Source organism: Rhagoletis zephyria, unplaced genomic scaffold (assembly GCF_001687245.7).
Source record: "Rhagoletis zephyria isolate East Lansing unplaced genomic scaffold, Rhagoletis_zephyria_1.1 Rzeph_scaffold_08834, whole genome shotgun sequence".
In the NCBI taxonomy this organism is placed as follows: domain Eukaryota; kingdom Metazoa; phylum Arthropoda; class Insecta; order Diptera; family Tephritidae; genus Rhagoletis; species Rhagoletis zephyria.
In genome coordinates, this window is record NW_016165914.1 from 7,080 (window position 1) to 21,938 (window position 14,859).

Sequence of the window (14,859 nt, forward strand, 5' to 3'; positions counted from 1 at the left end):
GCTTGACAAGCGGTCTGTTTGATAGTGGCGCAAAGCGTTGACAAGCATTAGTGTGTTAGTTTGTTGTGATATGTAAAATGAGCAAGTTCGCGGAAGATAAAGATTTTAGTGGCAAGTAGCAAAAAATCGTCATCCGATGAAGACATGTTTACGTCCGCCCACTACGAAATTTTATTGCAAATGGTGTTGACGCTTTATGCTTGAGTGTCGCCGGGCAAGCTTCAAGCACCCGACATTCAACCCGACACTCACACATGTACTCGTTGCTGGGGTAACCATCAACGGATGCTTGAAATCGCCGACGAGCTTTAATTATAGCCCACGGTCTTCCACTCGAAATTCTTTTTTTATTTGCTTATCAGACCGCAAGCATATAGTAGTTTTCATCTAATCTAAATTTCAATTAATGTACTTGGTTGTCGACACGGTTAAAAAAGTTACCAAAAACGTGCCACCGAAATTTTTTATTGTCTGCGTTCAGACACGGAAACTTTTGTCGCGCAACTCGTTACTTGTAGGAGAGGGAGTGACGAGGAAAGGGAATGGCACCGAGTTTTCAAGTTGGCGATCGCAGCTGAGAACAACAATTGTTTACAAAATAGTTTCTCTGTGTGAATGCAACGGGCAACACCAAAAGCGAAGTTGCCGAAAATGAGCAAAAAAAGTTTCCGAGTCTGAACTCAGCACTATATGAATAATTTAACAAGACCTTTTATCTGGCCACCTTGCTTACCCGTTGTCATGGCAATCACTCTTCAGTATTAGATAAAAAAGTCAGGAACATTTTTTGGCAAATTTATTATCAAAATAAATTATATTCTGTAATCTAATGCGCAACAATGGAATATACGCTAAATAATGAAATCGACTTTGAAGAAATGCGATGTTGTCGTGCATGTCTGTCGGTCGCATCACAAGATGAACTTGCAGACTATATTGATTTGTTGCAGTTATACAGCTCCGAAAGCGATACTCTTACATTACTAGAGTTGTTCAATAAAAGCACACAGCTTTATATTGGGGTAGAAGATTTCCATATCGTAGGCTATCCTCCTTGCCATTATATATGTGGTCGTTGTCGCCTTGATCTTGTCCAAGCCTATGAGTTTATAACGCGAGCACAGTTGAATCACCAATTATTAACACAGTCGAAGCAAGAGATTATTAAAGGAAATGAATATGCAGAAGACCATGATCCCGATGAATTGGAAAAGGCGGAAGTTGAGGAGGAGTTTATAGAAAAGGTATATATACATACATATATAAAGGTATGTATGTATGTACACATGTGTGTACTTTGTGAAAATGTTTTTTATTAAGAATCCGTTTGCAAAAACAAATTTGAAAATTAAAAATAAGTTAATTTTCTTTGCCATTTTAAACTTTGTTTAAGACGTCGTAGGATCAAACAATAATGAATGAAGTACATATGTAGCTACATTTTCTGAAAATTTGTTTTTAGGATTTTGAACCTGTCGAATATGAACGAAACTCAAACAGCACTGGAAGTGTGTTGAATGACGATAATAATGGTTCATACGAACCTTTACCAACTACACTCATTAGTGTAGAGCGTATTTTCTCTAACGAACCAATTATTTCAAAAAGTAACATCAATGTCTCAGAAGAGTCACCAGACGATGAAGAAGCTAAATCAAGTTCGTGTCTTAAATTATCTCAACGTGGAGCAGAGGAAAGGAATACTGGCGATGAGTCTAAGTCCTGTTTTGACTTCAAATGCGAGTTTTGTACATCGGTATTCCAATTCCAAAGAGATTTACTTCAGCATTATGAAGTTGAACATGGTACATAGATATATAGAATTCATATACGATGTACATTATGATATTCCTTGATATACCTACATATACATATTTTTTCGACTACACTTTCAGGGGATAAAACACATAATTTCCCATGTGAATATTGTCCAAATCGGTTTGTGTCGAAAAATGTACTACGCTTGCATCGACGACAGGTTCATCAGAAAGATGAATATATAGACTGCGAACATTGTGGACGCACTGTATTGAAGACATTCTACAACAAACATTTAAAGCGCCATAAACAACTGAAGTTCTTATGCAACAAATGTCGTAAGTTAACTTGAATATTTGCCAACATATTTTATTTAACTTATATATTTTTCACAGCTAAAATATGTGCTTCCCGTTTCACACTTAAAAGGCATTTAGAACTCCACTCAGATGAACGTGATCGAAATATTGAATGTATCGACTGTGGAAAAAGATTTTTTACACTCGAAAATCTCCAATTGCATCAAACTACTCACATCTTACCAGAAGATCGAGCAATATTCGAATGCACAATTTGTTCAAAAACGTTCCTGCGTAAATCAAATCTTGGTTTACACATGCAAATGCATCGTGGCAAGACTATCGATTGCCCACATTGTGGCAAAAAGTTCGTACGACGCAAAGATCTCGAAGTACATATACGTTTTCATACTGGCGATTTTCCATTTGCATGCTCGATGTGTGACCGGAAATTTGCTATAAAGGGCCATCTTAACTACCACGAGAAACGACATCTAGGTGTACGCTACAAATGTGATGAATGTGAAAAAACATTTATAAATCTCGCTGGCTTGAGGCAACATCAATACGAGCACACGGGAATGCCATTGTTGTGTGGAGTGTGTCAGCGTGGATTTCCTACCAAATTTAAGTAAGTATGTACAATCGTTGTAGGATGCGTGTAAGGATGTACCTTAGTAAATGCAGAGCCAACAGTGATTTGCCACTGGTTCAAATAAATTATTTTCTATTAGGGTTCGCCGTCATTTGCGCACCGTGCATCAGGATCTTTTTAAGAAAACTGGTTACACAGATGCGCTAGCAAAGAAGTACATACTTTCAGGATCAAAGTCGACCGTTGGAGAAAAGAAAGAAACTGAGTTTGCAGACAGTACTGAAGGCACTGTCGAGATGCTGGAGGAGCATGCTGGAGACATTCCACTAAACATGCTAGATGTTTAAATTTTGCTTTAGTAAAAGTAATATACGAGTTAAATATGTATGCGTTTTTAAGACAGCCAAATTTTAAATAAGCAGTATTTATTTAAAACCTATACACGATCGATATAATTTACAAATAAAGTGGTATACATAAAGTTACTTAAAATATATAATCTATTTATATTGGCAGTGTCTACACACACGCGCCACGGCTAGTTTAAAAATTACCGTATATCTACGGCAAAATTACGTGGATTATGTGTTGCCGGAGAAGTGGGGCAGAACTTCTTTATGCGTAGGCGGCCTTCGGCCGCGCTTAGGGATTATAACCCTTACTACTCAGAATTATCCTTTCTGAGTGTGGGACAGAACTTTGTTCGGCGTAATTTTTACCGTGGCACGTGTAAGTAGACACTCCGATGTATACTATTCTGCTTCCATTATTCAGCAACCCTCTAGTTCCGGTGGAATCGGAATGTCATTATGGGCTGCAAACTGCAGCAAAGCCTTGTATTTATTCTTCCAGTTAGCTATATCCTTGCGACATTGTTCGTTATCTTCGTGCATAGTTTCCAGCTCAACCCATTCATGCGATTTTTCTGTTTCCAAAACATCCTTCTGTTCTATACGTTTTATGCGACAACTAGCTGCATAGCCACGATTTTTCAGCGTTCGTCGACGTTGCTTCATACGCACAACCTCCTCGCGATTTAGGCCGCGAGACTTTAGAGTACGATTAAGGTCTCTGACGGATATAGAAACTAGCTCATCATCACTTATGTCTGGTATAGGGCATGGCGATAGTGGTGCCTGTAGGTTGAAAAATTTTATAGCAGTTAATTTTCATTATCATATACATATCTACATATTGGTATAATGATGCTTAATTGGGCTTAGTAATAATTTTGCATTTACGTAAAATTGTTGTGTTACCATTGACGATTTTCTTTCTCGTCGGTGCTGTAGTCCGTCCATTTTCCGCACAATCAATTGTTTTGACGTTAAAAGAGAGCCACTTTATTAGTTTAGACTAGAATTTAATAAGTTTTTATAATATCAATGATTTTATTGAAATTCAATTATCTGCTAAGAATCACAAATACTGAAGAAATACAGAAATTTACCAAAAGAGCGATAGATTTCTTCACCGTAAACAACCTTTTCACAAACTTTTCACTAGAGATGTCGAAAAAACATCGATGCATAGAAAATATCAATGTTCTGCTTCGATGCATCGAAAATTTTCCATTCGATGTATAAATAGTCGATGCTTCGATGTTTTCTGTAAGCTGACATCTCTAGTACATCGAACCGCTAAACATCGCTTTGTCTGAAATTCGAGGAAATTGATGTTAAAAAGTTCAAAATATTGATGAAAATTTGTTGAATTTTTCTAAATTTCGTATAAAGTTAGACACATTGTTTTGCATAGTTTTAGCTAAAGTATGAACAACATTTTTATAAAAAATTATAAAAAGTGTTAACTAGAAAACGCAACGAATATTTAAGTAAAAATTATCAATGTACGCCCTCCAATGCATCGACGAATGTCGATGTAAGTTTCGATGGGAAAACATCGATGTATTTTTGCCACTGACTTCCCTACTTTTCACTAGAGGTGGAAAAATATCGACGACACTACCGATTTATCGATGGTTTGAGTTAAAAAACTACTATCGATGTTTTAAAACTATCGATACTGCAATGTAAGATCAACTAGTAAATTGTCTCCAAGTGAACAAATTTTCCCAAAAATTATAAAGTAAAACAACAAAAACAATTTTCCCCAAGCCGCTTTTGTGAACAATTTATTCAAATGGAATTGTTGATAGGACTGAATAAATAAATCGATGGGAATCGGTAATTCTTACATACATTGAAAATTTAGGTCTGTACTTAAGCGCATTTTCTACTACAAAAAATTGTAAACTTGTTCAGTTTAAAATAATTTTCCGAAAACAAGGAAAATAAATCTATAGTGTTTTGTTCTCTTTATAAAAAGAAAACTGAAATCCACTGGCAATGCAAGCAATTGATGAAACCATTTGCAACGCTGCTCATATTACCAAAAAACCTAAATAACAAGAAGGGACAACTCGTTATAATTGTAGCGAAAGTGCGCAAGTCTTGAATTCAATTCTAATCCCATATGGAAGAGAGCGAGTGAGAAGAAAAGGGACGAGTACACATGCGTCTGTACTGTGTTTTGGTTTTGATTTTGGGTAGCAAAACTGTAATCAAAAGATGTAAGACATGTCAACGAAAACCATAACAACCGGTGTGAACAGCCCACAATCCCAAAACTCGTTTTCAAAGTGTGAGCAAGAGTGGAAGAAGGAGAAATTTTGCAAGAGAAACGTAGACAAGTTGCACAAGTGTGACGTCATACAAACAGCGATTCTGTCAAATTCACTGGGAGCGGAATAGCGGTACCGAGATGGGCGCCACCTTTCTTCTCTATATCATGGGTGAAAACATGGTATTTTGGTGTTGCCCTTCGCGTTCACACAGAGCAATTCAGAGCTGTTGTCAGCTGTGAACGGCCAATTAGAATTACTCAGACGAACGAGAGCACAAATCGTGTTGCCCGAGCACGAGCAACTCGGTACCCTTCCCCCTTCTTCGTCACTCCCTCTCCCACCAATAACGAGTTTCCGCGACAAAAGTTTCTCTGTCTGAACCTAGACTTAAGGAACCAAAAACTTCAATTCAACTGAATTGGACCGTGTAAATGCAAATAGAAAACACAAAAGATAATGAGCAAGAATTGCTTTCAAGTACTTGAATCATCAAAATTGGGGGTCACCAAATGCGAATTCTTATGTTTTCGCCTTGGCAGCAGGGTTGCAGGGTCAAGACCAGTGTGAGGACTATACGACCGTAAACTTAAAATTCACCACATTACAGTTTTTCTAATTTTTAAATTGGACAAATTTTTCAATACGGAACCAAGCTTTCGAAAAAAATAAAAAGGAGGGGTGTAGAACGGGTCCCCCTGATTATAAATCCGAAAACACTCGTGGCCCCCTCCGGAGGCTTATGGTTTTTAAGTAATTTGCATTTATAGTTGCAAAAAATGTCAAATTCAGCCTCACCTTTTGCTTTGTAGACCAATTGAACTGAAATGTCGGTGCTGCCACACAACAAAAAATTCACGTGAAACAACAAAACCGCACATAATACGGGTTTTCCATTACATATCGATGTATTGATTAAAAATAAGCGCCGCAGTCTAAGATCGCGCAATTATTTATTAAAAGTTTTAATGATTTATCGAAGTATAGATTTTTATGAAAAAAGCGACGCAGGCGAAAATTTGAAATAAAAAATCTCGTGATTTTTTGTTAAAAATTTACATTATCGAATTTCGATTTTTATGAAAAAAAGCGCCGCATGCGAAAATTTGTAATAAAAAATCGAGTGATTTTCTTTATATGTCCAACTATCCATTTTTATAAAAAAAGCGCCGCAGGCTAAAATTTATAATAAAACATCGCGCGATTTGTTATTAAAAATTTTCATTATTTATGGAAGCATCGATTTTTATAAAAAAATCACTTTAAAAATAGACGAGTTTTATTATATGCATTCAACATACATACAAGTAGTAAAAGTATAGACCGTGATTATGTGCCCTTATTTGTGGTGTATTTTCTTTTAAAACGTATGGTAGCATATATTTGTTCTTACTGTCCCTGACCATTGTTATTTCTTTTTATTTGTGAATTGTGAAAAAATTTGTAAACACATTTATAAACGCGTTTTACTTAAGTATTATAAACGCATGTGAAAATTTTAAGCATAGCATATTAGTATAAATATAAGTGAAAAGTGGCGTTTTAAATTAAAATTTGGTGATATTAGTCGGGATACTTTAACAACAAATTACTTAAATACTAGCAGCAACATTGTGAAAGTGATTAATGCAGTTAAATAAGACCTCCATTAACATCCTCACCAAGTTTTATATAAAAATTCCGTATACTAAATTATATAGCTTTTGGTTCCGTAACGGAAATCTCAGCTTTTAAATGGCTATGATCTTGCCGTCCCGAATTTTATTTTATTTTTTTGTAAATCTTCAGGATAAGAATAAAATTTAACGGCGTACCAAAAACTTCAAATTGACTACAAAATTTTTTTGCTGATCTGGGGCCAATTCTTGTTCTGTGAAAACGTAAAGTGAAAACATTTTGCATCACTTCACATAAAATTACGATTCTGTTTTCAAAAGTCACAATAATCTATAAAATAGTTACTTGCTAGATGTTGATGGAATAGCATTTAATGATCGAGAATCGAAAATAATATTTTAAGAAAACATCTACCATCATTGATTGAAATTCTTCAATTTCAACGAAAAATGACACACGTCAACAATCTTTGCGATTGTCAAAACTTTCAATACATTGGGCCTGTGCCAATTAATAGAGGAGGAACTTTTGACGGATCAAAGTAAAAATTTTACACTTCTCATGGTGAATACGAACGTCAGAATTTTACCTAGCTCATGGGGCTAGCAGTACGAATGCCGTTAGCGCGACACATAATTTTTATTGTTTTTCTGTTTTTGGTTTTTCTTAATTACGAAAAAGCCTCTGTGAGGGTGTAGAACGGTTATGGGCACCGCCTTGCCCGCGGGCAAAGCTCTTTTAAGCTTTCTTAACATTTTGTGTAGGCGCGTGGAGAGTAAAAGCTCTCTCTGCACATCGCTGGTGTAGAACCAAATCAAACGACGAAGCAAATTGATTCAAGTTGACCATTTGAAAACACATTTATAAAGCGGCTGTAGCTGAGTGTGTGTAGAGATGCTTGCTGTTATTTACTAATGCTGTCAGAGGCAAGATGTTAAAATGATAATAAAAATTTTTGTTTTGTATCTCCGAATTATGAAAAAGCATCTGTGAAGTACAGAACATAAACTTATTCAAACGAAAAATCGCCAACCAAGAGTTTGGTTTATGTAAACAAAATTTTAGTTGTTATTATCAAACCATTGTTGTAAATATCAACCAAGGCATTGTTAATATTAACCAAAAATCACGTTGATTCCTTTTCAAGTCTGAATTTGGTAATATTAACCAATTTTTGGTTGATTTTTGCTAATTGTTTGGCCGAGCTTCCCTTCCCTTATAGTGAGCGGCTTGATGTTCTTACACAAATGGAGAAGCCTACAATTTAACGACGACCACCACTTAACTGAGCAATTATGTATAATTAAAAATAAATAAATATTACGATTTTATTTGTTATATTTTTTTATTACTAATTATTTTCTTAAAGTATTTTATTACAAAGTACATACCTAAATAGTTCTTATAACACTTAAGGCTAATATCACACACTGTAATTAGCTAACAAAATTGACTCTAAACATCACTATTTATATTAATATTCCAGCTATTATGCCACAAAATCACATTGGCACCGGCGATCGCAAATACTTCATATGCATCATGGTGAAAATTATTTCGTAAATATTCAATAACTGCCACTGATAGGTTGTAGGTGCTGTGGTGTACAAAACTGTGCTGGAGAACTTTACGATGTTTGACTCCACTTCCATATCTCTCAATGCCTTGCAAATGTCATCACAATTTTTATGCTGCTCAGGCATCTCTGTATGATTATGTATGGCATACTGTACTATATCGAGAATTTGTGGTTGCGCCGAAACTGTATAAGATAACAGGAATACCGCAAGGAGTGCAATGGTAATTAAAAGTCTTCGATGCAGAGATTCCATTGTCTATTGATATATTGGTTTTCGTGTGTTTTGTTAAGTTGGCGTATCGAATTTTTTATAGTAAGTGTTGTTCTCACCGGCAGCGCTTGTGATTTGTGACTAATATATTCAAATATCAAATTCACGGATTTTCTTCAAAATATTAACACTCCTATATTTCTACCATTTGTCTTTCCGAGAAAAAGCTATTCTACTGCTGTATTTACAATTGTTAACTTGTTGCTTTCCGTTATTTTAGTTTACATCGCTCTTCGCGTCGTTTACGCACTGTTATGAAATTGAATGGAATTCCATGATATAGCCCATATGAATGCTATATAAAAGTACATACATTCAGACATATGTAGATGTACAATATACATGTGTTTGTATACACATATGTATATAGGGTGATCCATCTAGACCTTTTTTTAAATTTTAAATAAAACACTTAAAACAGAACCGGATATCGAAATCTTTATTAAATATCACCCGAAAAAAGAATCTCTGAAATTTACTTTTTAAAAGTAATTAGGTAGGTGGCGCATTCGGAAGGTCCAATTTTCAATTACTCTTCCAGCAATGCGCGAATTACGCGAGCAATGTAGGATTCCAATTTTTGAATCATAGTTGGCTTATCAACGACGACTTCTGACTTTACATAACCCCCAAGAAAAAAATCCGTAGCTATAACATCACACGATAACTTACTGAAACCAAATGTTGCCGAGATTACAGATTTTTTAATGGATTTGTTTTTTTTTCTTTTTGGAAAAATAAATTTCATAGATACTTTTTGCGGATGATAATAAAGATTTAGATATCTAGTTCTGTTTTAAGTGTTTTATTAAAAAAAAAACGAGATCTAGATGGATCATCCTATACATACATATGTATGTACATAGGTATACGTTAGTAACGTCCGAAACAGTTGATGGGCAAAGCTTTTTAAAGCTTTACGGTGATTTCATATACTTGTAGGCGTACAGAGAGTGAATTGACTCCCTGTTTGTCACAGATGTACACACAAACATACATATATTGATATACAGCTTGCATGAAGGGGGTTTTATCAGAGTCGGGGTTTTCAATATAATTGCACTTTTTCAAAAAAAGAAAAAAGGAAGCACTGAGAAAGTACTTGAGTACAATGAAGATGTTTTCGATACAATCCTGCGATAACAGAAAATAAGATAAATCCATTTTTTTTTCTTATAAGAATAACGGATAATTTTGTGTGAATTGCACATTTGGGGGCAAATAAAAAAACCATCACAAAAACATGTTCAACGAAAATGGTCGACATGACTTTCTCTTTCAAAACTATGTACATACATACATATATCGTACCTTTTTTGTTGCAAAAATGATGTTGGACAGTGTAAAAAATATTGTTATTTAATAAATATACATATATTATTTTTGGGGAAAAAATACGTTTTTCAGGAAAAGTTAATACAATTTCAAAATACAAATTCCTACCCCAGTTTTTATGGTTTATAACGGGCCGAGAAAGCTTTTACCCTGCACGCGCCTATAAAAAATGTATAGAAAGCTTAAAAGAGCTTTGCCCGCGTGCAAAATAAAATTAATAAATAACAGTAAAATGTTTGGAAAAAGCTTATTTATGTCAAGAGCAACAAAAGCTTAAAAGCTTCAAATTTGATGTTACAGAGTGGCGCCTTTGAAGATAAAATTATGCATGTCTGCGATGGTTTCCCGCTAAGCTACGAATAACTAATAATAAAAAAATTCTATCAAGTAAACTTCCCGAAAAAATTCTCACTCGTAAGTGGTTTTCAAGTATTTTTTTTAAATTAATTAATGCTTGTTATTTTCATGAAAATTAAAAAAAAAAATCTAAAATATGCATGTCATCAATAAAATAAAATAACGATGTGCTAGAAAAAAAACAAGGCTGTATTTTATTTAACATACCTAGATATTTGAAAAAATTACATAATTATTGGAAGGGGGGGAAAGTTATATTTCGCAGACCTGTGTTATTTATGAATGTGCACCGAGAAAAGGGTTCAGTTACGTCAACTAAAGAGCGAAATACACCACACAAGCGGTTTGACAAACCAAGCGAAATTTCCCTTTGCTTCAAGCCATTTGTGCTGTGTATGGGGGTGTTTGAAGGTTTGACAAACCGCCGTCAAACCTTCAAACACCCCCATACACAGCACAAATGGCTTGAAGCAAAGGGAAATTTCGCTTGGTTTGTCAAACCGCTTGTGTGGTGTATTTCGCTCTTTAATATGTTTCTCTCAGCCCATGATTTGGTTACAGTTACATTATTTGGTTATAGCTACAAATCATGTTTTGCGAGAAATAAATTTAGCGGACTTTTTCTGGGTGTATGTACAATATATTAGACCCGCGATTTACTTTGAATATTGAATAATCTTGAGTTTGAACCCACTATATTGGCAAATATCTGCATATGTATGATCAAGTGAGTCTAACAAAACTTTATGTCAATTAAATAACATTAAACTATACTAGTTATTGCAAGATAATGCCATTGCCTATGCAGATTATATTCAAACCGTCGCGTCGGCATCAACTCCAAGGCCGTTAGCCGGCGATAAAAATCGAGGCTTTTATTCGCAAAAATCGATTGGAAATGCTACCAGAAAACTTCAAACTGCATCTTGTGGTTCATATTACTACAACTATAGAGATTAAAGTTTTGTGAGTTAAAAACTCGAAAGGAGAAAATAATCAGACAGTCAAAGTATACATTTTTCATATAATGAACCTAGTTCATAGCTTTTCTCTTTTTACTTGTTAAATAAACATTTCTAAAATAAATGTATTTTTTGATTATTTTTCGGTTTTGTCTTTTTTAGTTTTGCCTTCTTTTTATAGGTTTTTGGGTCCTAAAAATTCGTTACCTGCTAATAAATTTGAAACAAATTAGTTTAAATATTTTGACTCACTGGCTGATATTAATATCAAATCAAAGAGAATACATCCAGGTATTAAAAAAGAACTGTTTATTTTACGGCAGGGTACGACAAAAGCCAAATATTGTAAAAACACAAGAAACCATTAATATGCCCAATAAACTATGGGCCAAATATGTATAGTAAAACTGCGTTTTTAGTTTTTCTCTGAAGCTGGTTATTTTTAAAAGGACTTTGAAATTTCAAAGATATAACTAGTTCAAAATATTATTTAAAAAATTCAGTGCTATATAGAATAAAAACATGAGTACCAAATAAAAGAGAAAATTTTTTACAATTAAAAAAATTAAAGCATATTGGTTAGAATGCCGAAATTCGAGAATGTGGTCGATTGTATACTAGTCCTAAACATATATTTTTACTTTACAAAATTAAAAAAAAAAAAACGTTTTCAATACCTATTTGTCTTAATGCTCCAAAAAGTTTAATCACTTTTAATTCTACAAAATTTTATCTCTTTTTAATACCCATACTGTTATTGTATATTGCACTAACTTTTTTAACTGATGTTTTGAATTAATCATATACTCGAAATTTCAAAAAAATCCTGTAAAAATGCAGTTTTGCGAATATATTGATTTTTGTGTGCCGAAAATTGACTTTCGCACCGGTGTTATATGTATACATATTTAAAACTATAATACATGCCTCAACTTCGTTCTCCTTGCTGTTTAGCAAAAATAGGTATCCATGGCGTATACTTTATTTCATGGGAGGAATGTTCAATTATTTTTTAAGGTTTTTATAAAACTGCAAGAAGAACGAAATTGAGGTATGTGTTACTATATACATATGTACAGTATCGGTCATATCTATAGCACGCCATTTCAAAGTGATATTATGTGCCACTTATGTTTATTTATTTATTTTTAAGAATTTTCAATTAAAATTTAGTTCATTCTCAGACAAACCTCATATATACCCAAGTTTAACAATTTGTAGAAAACTTCAAAAAAGTGCAACAAAATTTCACCTAAATTTTACACTTTTTTCTCGGAAGTGTTAGAATTTTTTTGAGTACACAGTTTTTTAGCCCCTGCAATTTTAGTCTGATAATGTGCAAATTTCAAGTGGGTACGAATTACCGTTACTTTTTTAGATTTTTTTTTGTCGCATTGGCTTCCATATAATGAGTAAACTCAATTTATTTGTATATGGAAGAAAACCGCAACACCTTTGGCGAAAAAAATTCTAAAAAATCAACGGCAACCTTTAGCCACTTAAAACTTGCACATTATCAGACTAAAATTGATTGGGCTATATAACTGTGTATTCAGAAAAATTCTAATACTTCCGAGAAAAAAGTTTGAAATTTATATGACAATTTGTTGCACTTTTTTGTAGTATTCTACAAATTGTTAAACTTGGGTTTATATGGGTTTTGTTAGAGAAAGAACTATATTTTAAATGAAAATTCTTAAAAATAAATAAATTAACATAAGTGGCACACAATATCACTTTGAAATGGCGTGCTATGGATATGACCGATACTGTATGTATGTATTTATGTGTACGTACATATATACCTTTAATGGTTCAGAAAATTAGTAGAAAAAAGCGGTTAATCCGGTAAAAAACCCGGTTCACGTATCTGGTTTCAACGCTTCACGAACGCCTCGGTAATTACCTAGAAATTTTGAATTTTTGATCTATTTTGACTTGATATATTTGTCCTGGCAAAAAGTAAAAAAAAAAAATATTAAATAGCTGGATAGATTCTCTCTCCTTTGATATCCATATTAATATTATAGAGTTAGTATAGATATTTTAAATAATTTTTTGAAAAGGGAATTCCTTTGAAACTGAAATACTTAGTATGCAGCGTTACTATACAAAATCTATAGTTTCACATACATATGAAAATTTAGCTGGATAACTTTTACTGCCGTACGGTGTTATATGTAATTTTGTAAGTATATCGCATACATATGGACATTCATACATATGTGCATATAATAAAGAATACTCAAAGTAAAAAAATGTTTGAGAAATACATATGTATGTATGTATTTAGTATACGTATGGATATACATCAAAATGTTAGGAATCATTGTTGACATACAGAATTCTTCGAAGCCAATGAAACAGAATATAAAACTTTGCAGACTATGACTTTCAGTAGCTTTTCAGCTTCTTACTGATGCAAATTGAATTCATTGAATTTCAGCCAAATTTTCAGCCATTATGCGTTTGTCAAAGAAACATGGCTAATGCAGAACGCTTTTAAAGTAAAGTTTAAAAATGAGAAATTTTTGAATTCACATAAGCAAATACATATGTATGCAAGGAAATACATATACAACTCTTGGGGATGCATGTATGTAAGTGGTGAAAGAGCTGATTGGTGTTTATAGTTTACAGGGGTAGGCGCTCGCAGTATAACCAAATAAAAATGTTATAGTTTTGTAAATAATAACATCGAGCCTATGCGGGAATGTTTCACAGTCTGCACGAATGTGGTCTGGTGATATTTTGCCCCCAGTAGCGGTGAACAGCAACCATCAAGGCGTTGAATTTCCAATATTTTTTAGTTGATACTTTGGCCTCGAGAATGAACAATATGGAAAAATCCATTGGGTTTAAGTCCGGTGAAAAGCCAAACAAAACACATTTTAGAATTTTCGTCTGTCTGTCTGCATGTTTGTACGCGCATCACTCAAAAACTAATGCAAGGAATTGATTGCACTTTTCACCGACGTATTGCTAGAGGTCTAACTTAAAATATAGAAAGAAAAAAATTAGAGAATTCCCACCTGTTTGAAAATTGCAGTTTAAGTATATTGATAAGATAAAGCAAATATTGCAGTATGGCTGTCAAAAGGAAGAGGCTTAAGAAAATATTTTTGCTGAAGGTTGGCACCTGTTTGAAATTTTTAATTTATTTTAATTGATAAGATAAATGGAATATTGCAATATGGATATCAAACTGAAGCGGTTTAGGAAAGTTTACTGCCGAAAATATTTTTGCGGAGGGTTGCCACCTGTTTGAGAAATTGTGTTCAATTATATTGATAAAATAAATGAAACATTACAATACGGGTATCAAACAGGACAAAAATAAATAAAAAAAGGTGCCGTGAAGCACGCCGGGTATTTACTAGTAAGGAATAAAGATGGATCCCTATTTAAGCGGTAGACTTTTGTTTCGATATAATGTATTAAATATACTATGAAATCCATTTGT

At 33.7% G+C, this 14,859-nt stretch overlaps 3 protein-coding genes across 7 annotated transcripts; 2 read left to right on the forward strand and 1 right to left on the reverse strand.

Moving 5' to 3' along the window:
- The first annotated feature begins 729 nt into the window (after positions 1-729).
- Positions 730-1,813, forward strand: LOC108375376 (uncharacterized). Its single transcript, XM_017631488.1, has 2 exons — positions 730-1,244; positions 1,463-1,813. Exons 1-2 carry the CDS (start codon positions 840-842, stop codon positions 1,811-1,813), a joined length of 756 nt encoding a protein of 251 aa, XP_017486977.1. The 5' UTR covers positions 730-839.
- A 99-nt stretch (positions 1,814-1,912) lies between these two features.
- Positions 1,913-3,253, forward strand: LOC108375378 (zinc finger and BTB domain-containing protein 14-like). The gene is made up of 3 exons (XM_017631495.1): positions 1,913-2,096; positions 2,154-2,688; positions 2,792-3,253. Exons 2-3 carry the CDS (start codon positions 2,375-2,377, stop codon positions 2,997-2,999), a joined length of 522 nt encoding a protein of 173 aa, XP_017486984.1. The 5' UTR covers positions 1,913-2,096; positions 2,154-2,374; the 3' UTR covers positions 3,000-3,253.
- A 17-nt stretch (positions 3,254-3,270) lies between these two features.
- Positions 3,271-4,150, reverse strand: LOC108375377 (transcription factor MafK-like). 5 transcript variants are annotated; one of them, XM_017631493.1, is made up of 3 exons: positions 4,062-4,150; positions 3,912-4,008; positions 3,271-3,788 (listed from the first exon to the last, which is right to left on the reverse strand). In XM_017631493.1, the coding sequence occupies exons 2-3, from the start codon at positions 3,951-3,953 to the stop codon at positions 3,423-3,425; spliced, it is 408 nt and encodes a 135-aa protein (XP_017486982.1). In that variant the 5' UTR covers positions 3,954-4,008; positions 4,062-4,150; the 3' UTR covers positions 3,271-3,422. The 5 variants fall into 5 exon arrangements, with proteins under 5 accessions (XP_017486982.1, XP_017486979.1, XP_017486983.1 ...); XM_017631490.1 differs by having other exon boundaries at positions 3,894-4,008; positions 4,062-4,148; XM_017631494.1 differs by having other exon boundaries at positions 4,103-4,145.
- Between the last annotated feature and the right edge of the window lie 10,709 nt (positions 4,151-14,859).

What these genes read in the sequence shown, in the direction of transcription:
- LOC108375378 (XM_017631495.1), top strand. Translation starts at nt 2,375, where the DNA reads ATGCAAATGCATCGTGGCAAGACTATCGATTGCCCACATTGTGGCAAA. An exon ending in GGATTTCCTACCAAATTTAA is followed by an intron (nt 2,689 to 2,791) that starts GTAAGTATGTAC and finishes ATTTTCTATTAG; the next exon opens with GGTTCGCCGTCATTTGCGCA.
- LOC108375376 (XM_017631488.1), top strand. Translation starts at nt 840, where the DNA reads ATGGAATATACGCTAAATAATGAAATCGACTTTGAAGAAATGCGATGT. An exon ending in AGGAGGAGTTTATAGAAAAG is followed by an intron (nt 1,245 to 1,462) that starts GTATATATACAT and finishes ATTTGTTTTTAG; the next exon opens with GATTTTGAACCTGTCGAATA.
- LOC108375377 (XM_017631490.1), bottom strand. Translation starts at nt 3,953, where the DNA reads ATGGACGGACTACAGCACCGACGAGAAAGAAAATCGTCAATGGTAACA. An exon ending in TGGTAACACAACAATTTTAC is followed by an intron (nt 3,789 to 3,893) that starts GTAAATGCAAAA and finishes TTCAACCTACAG; the next exon opens with GCACCACTATCGCCATGCCC.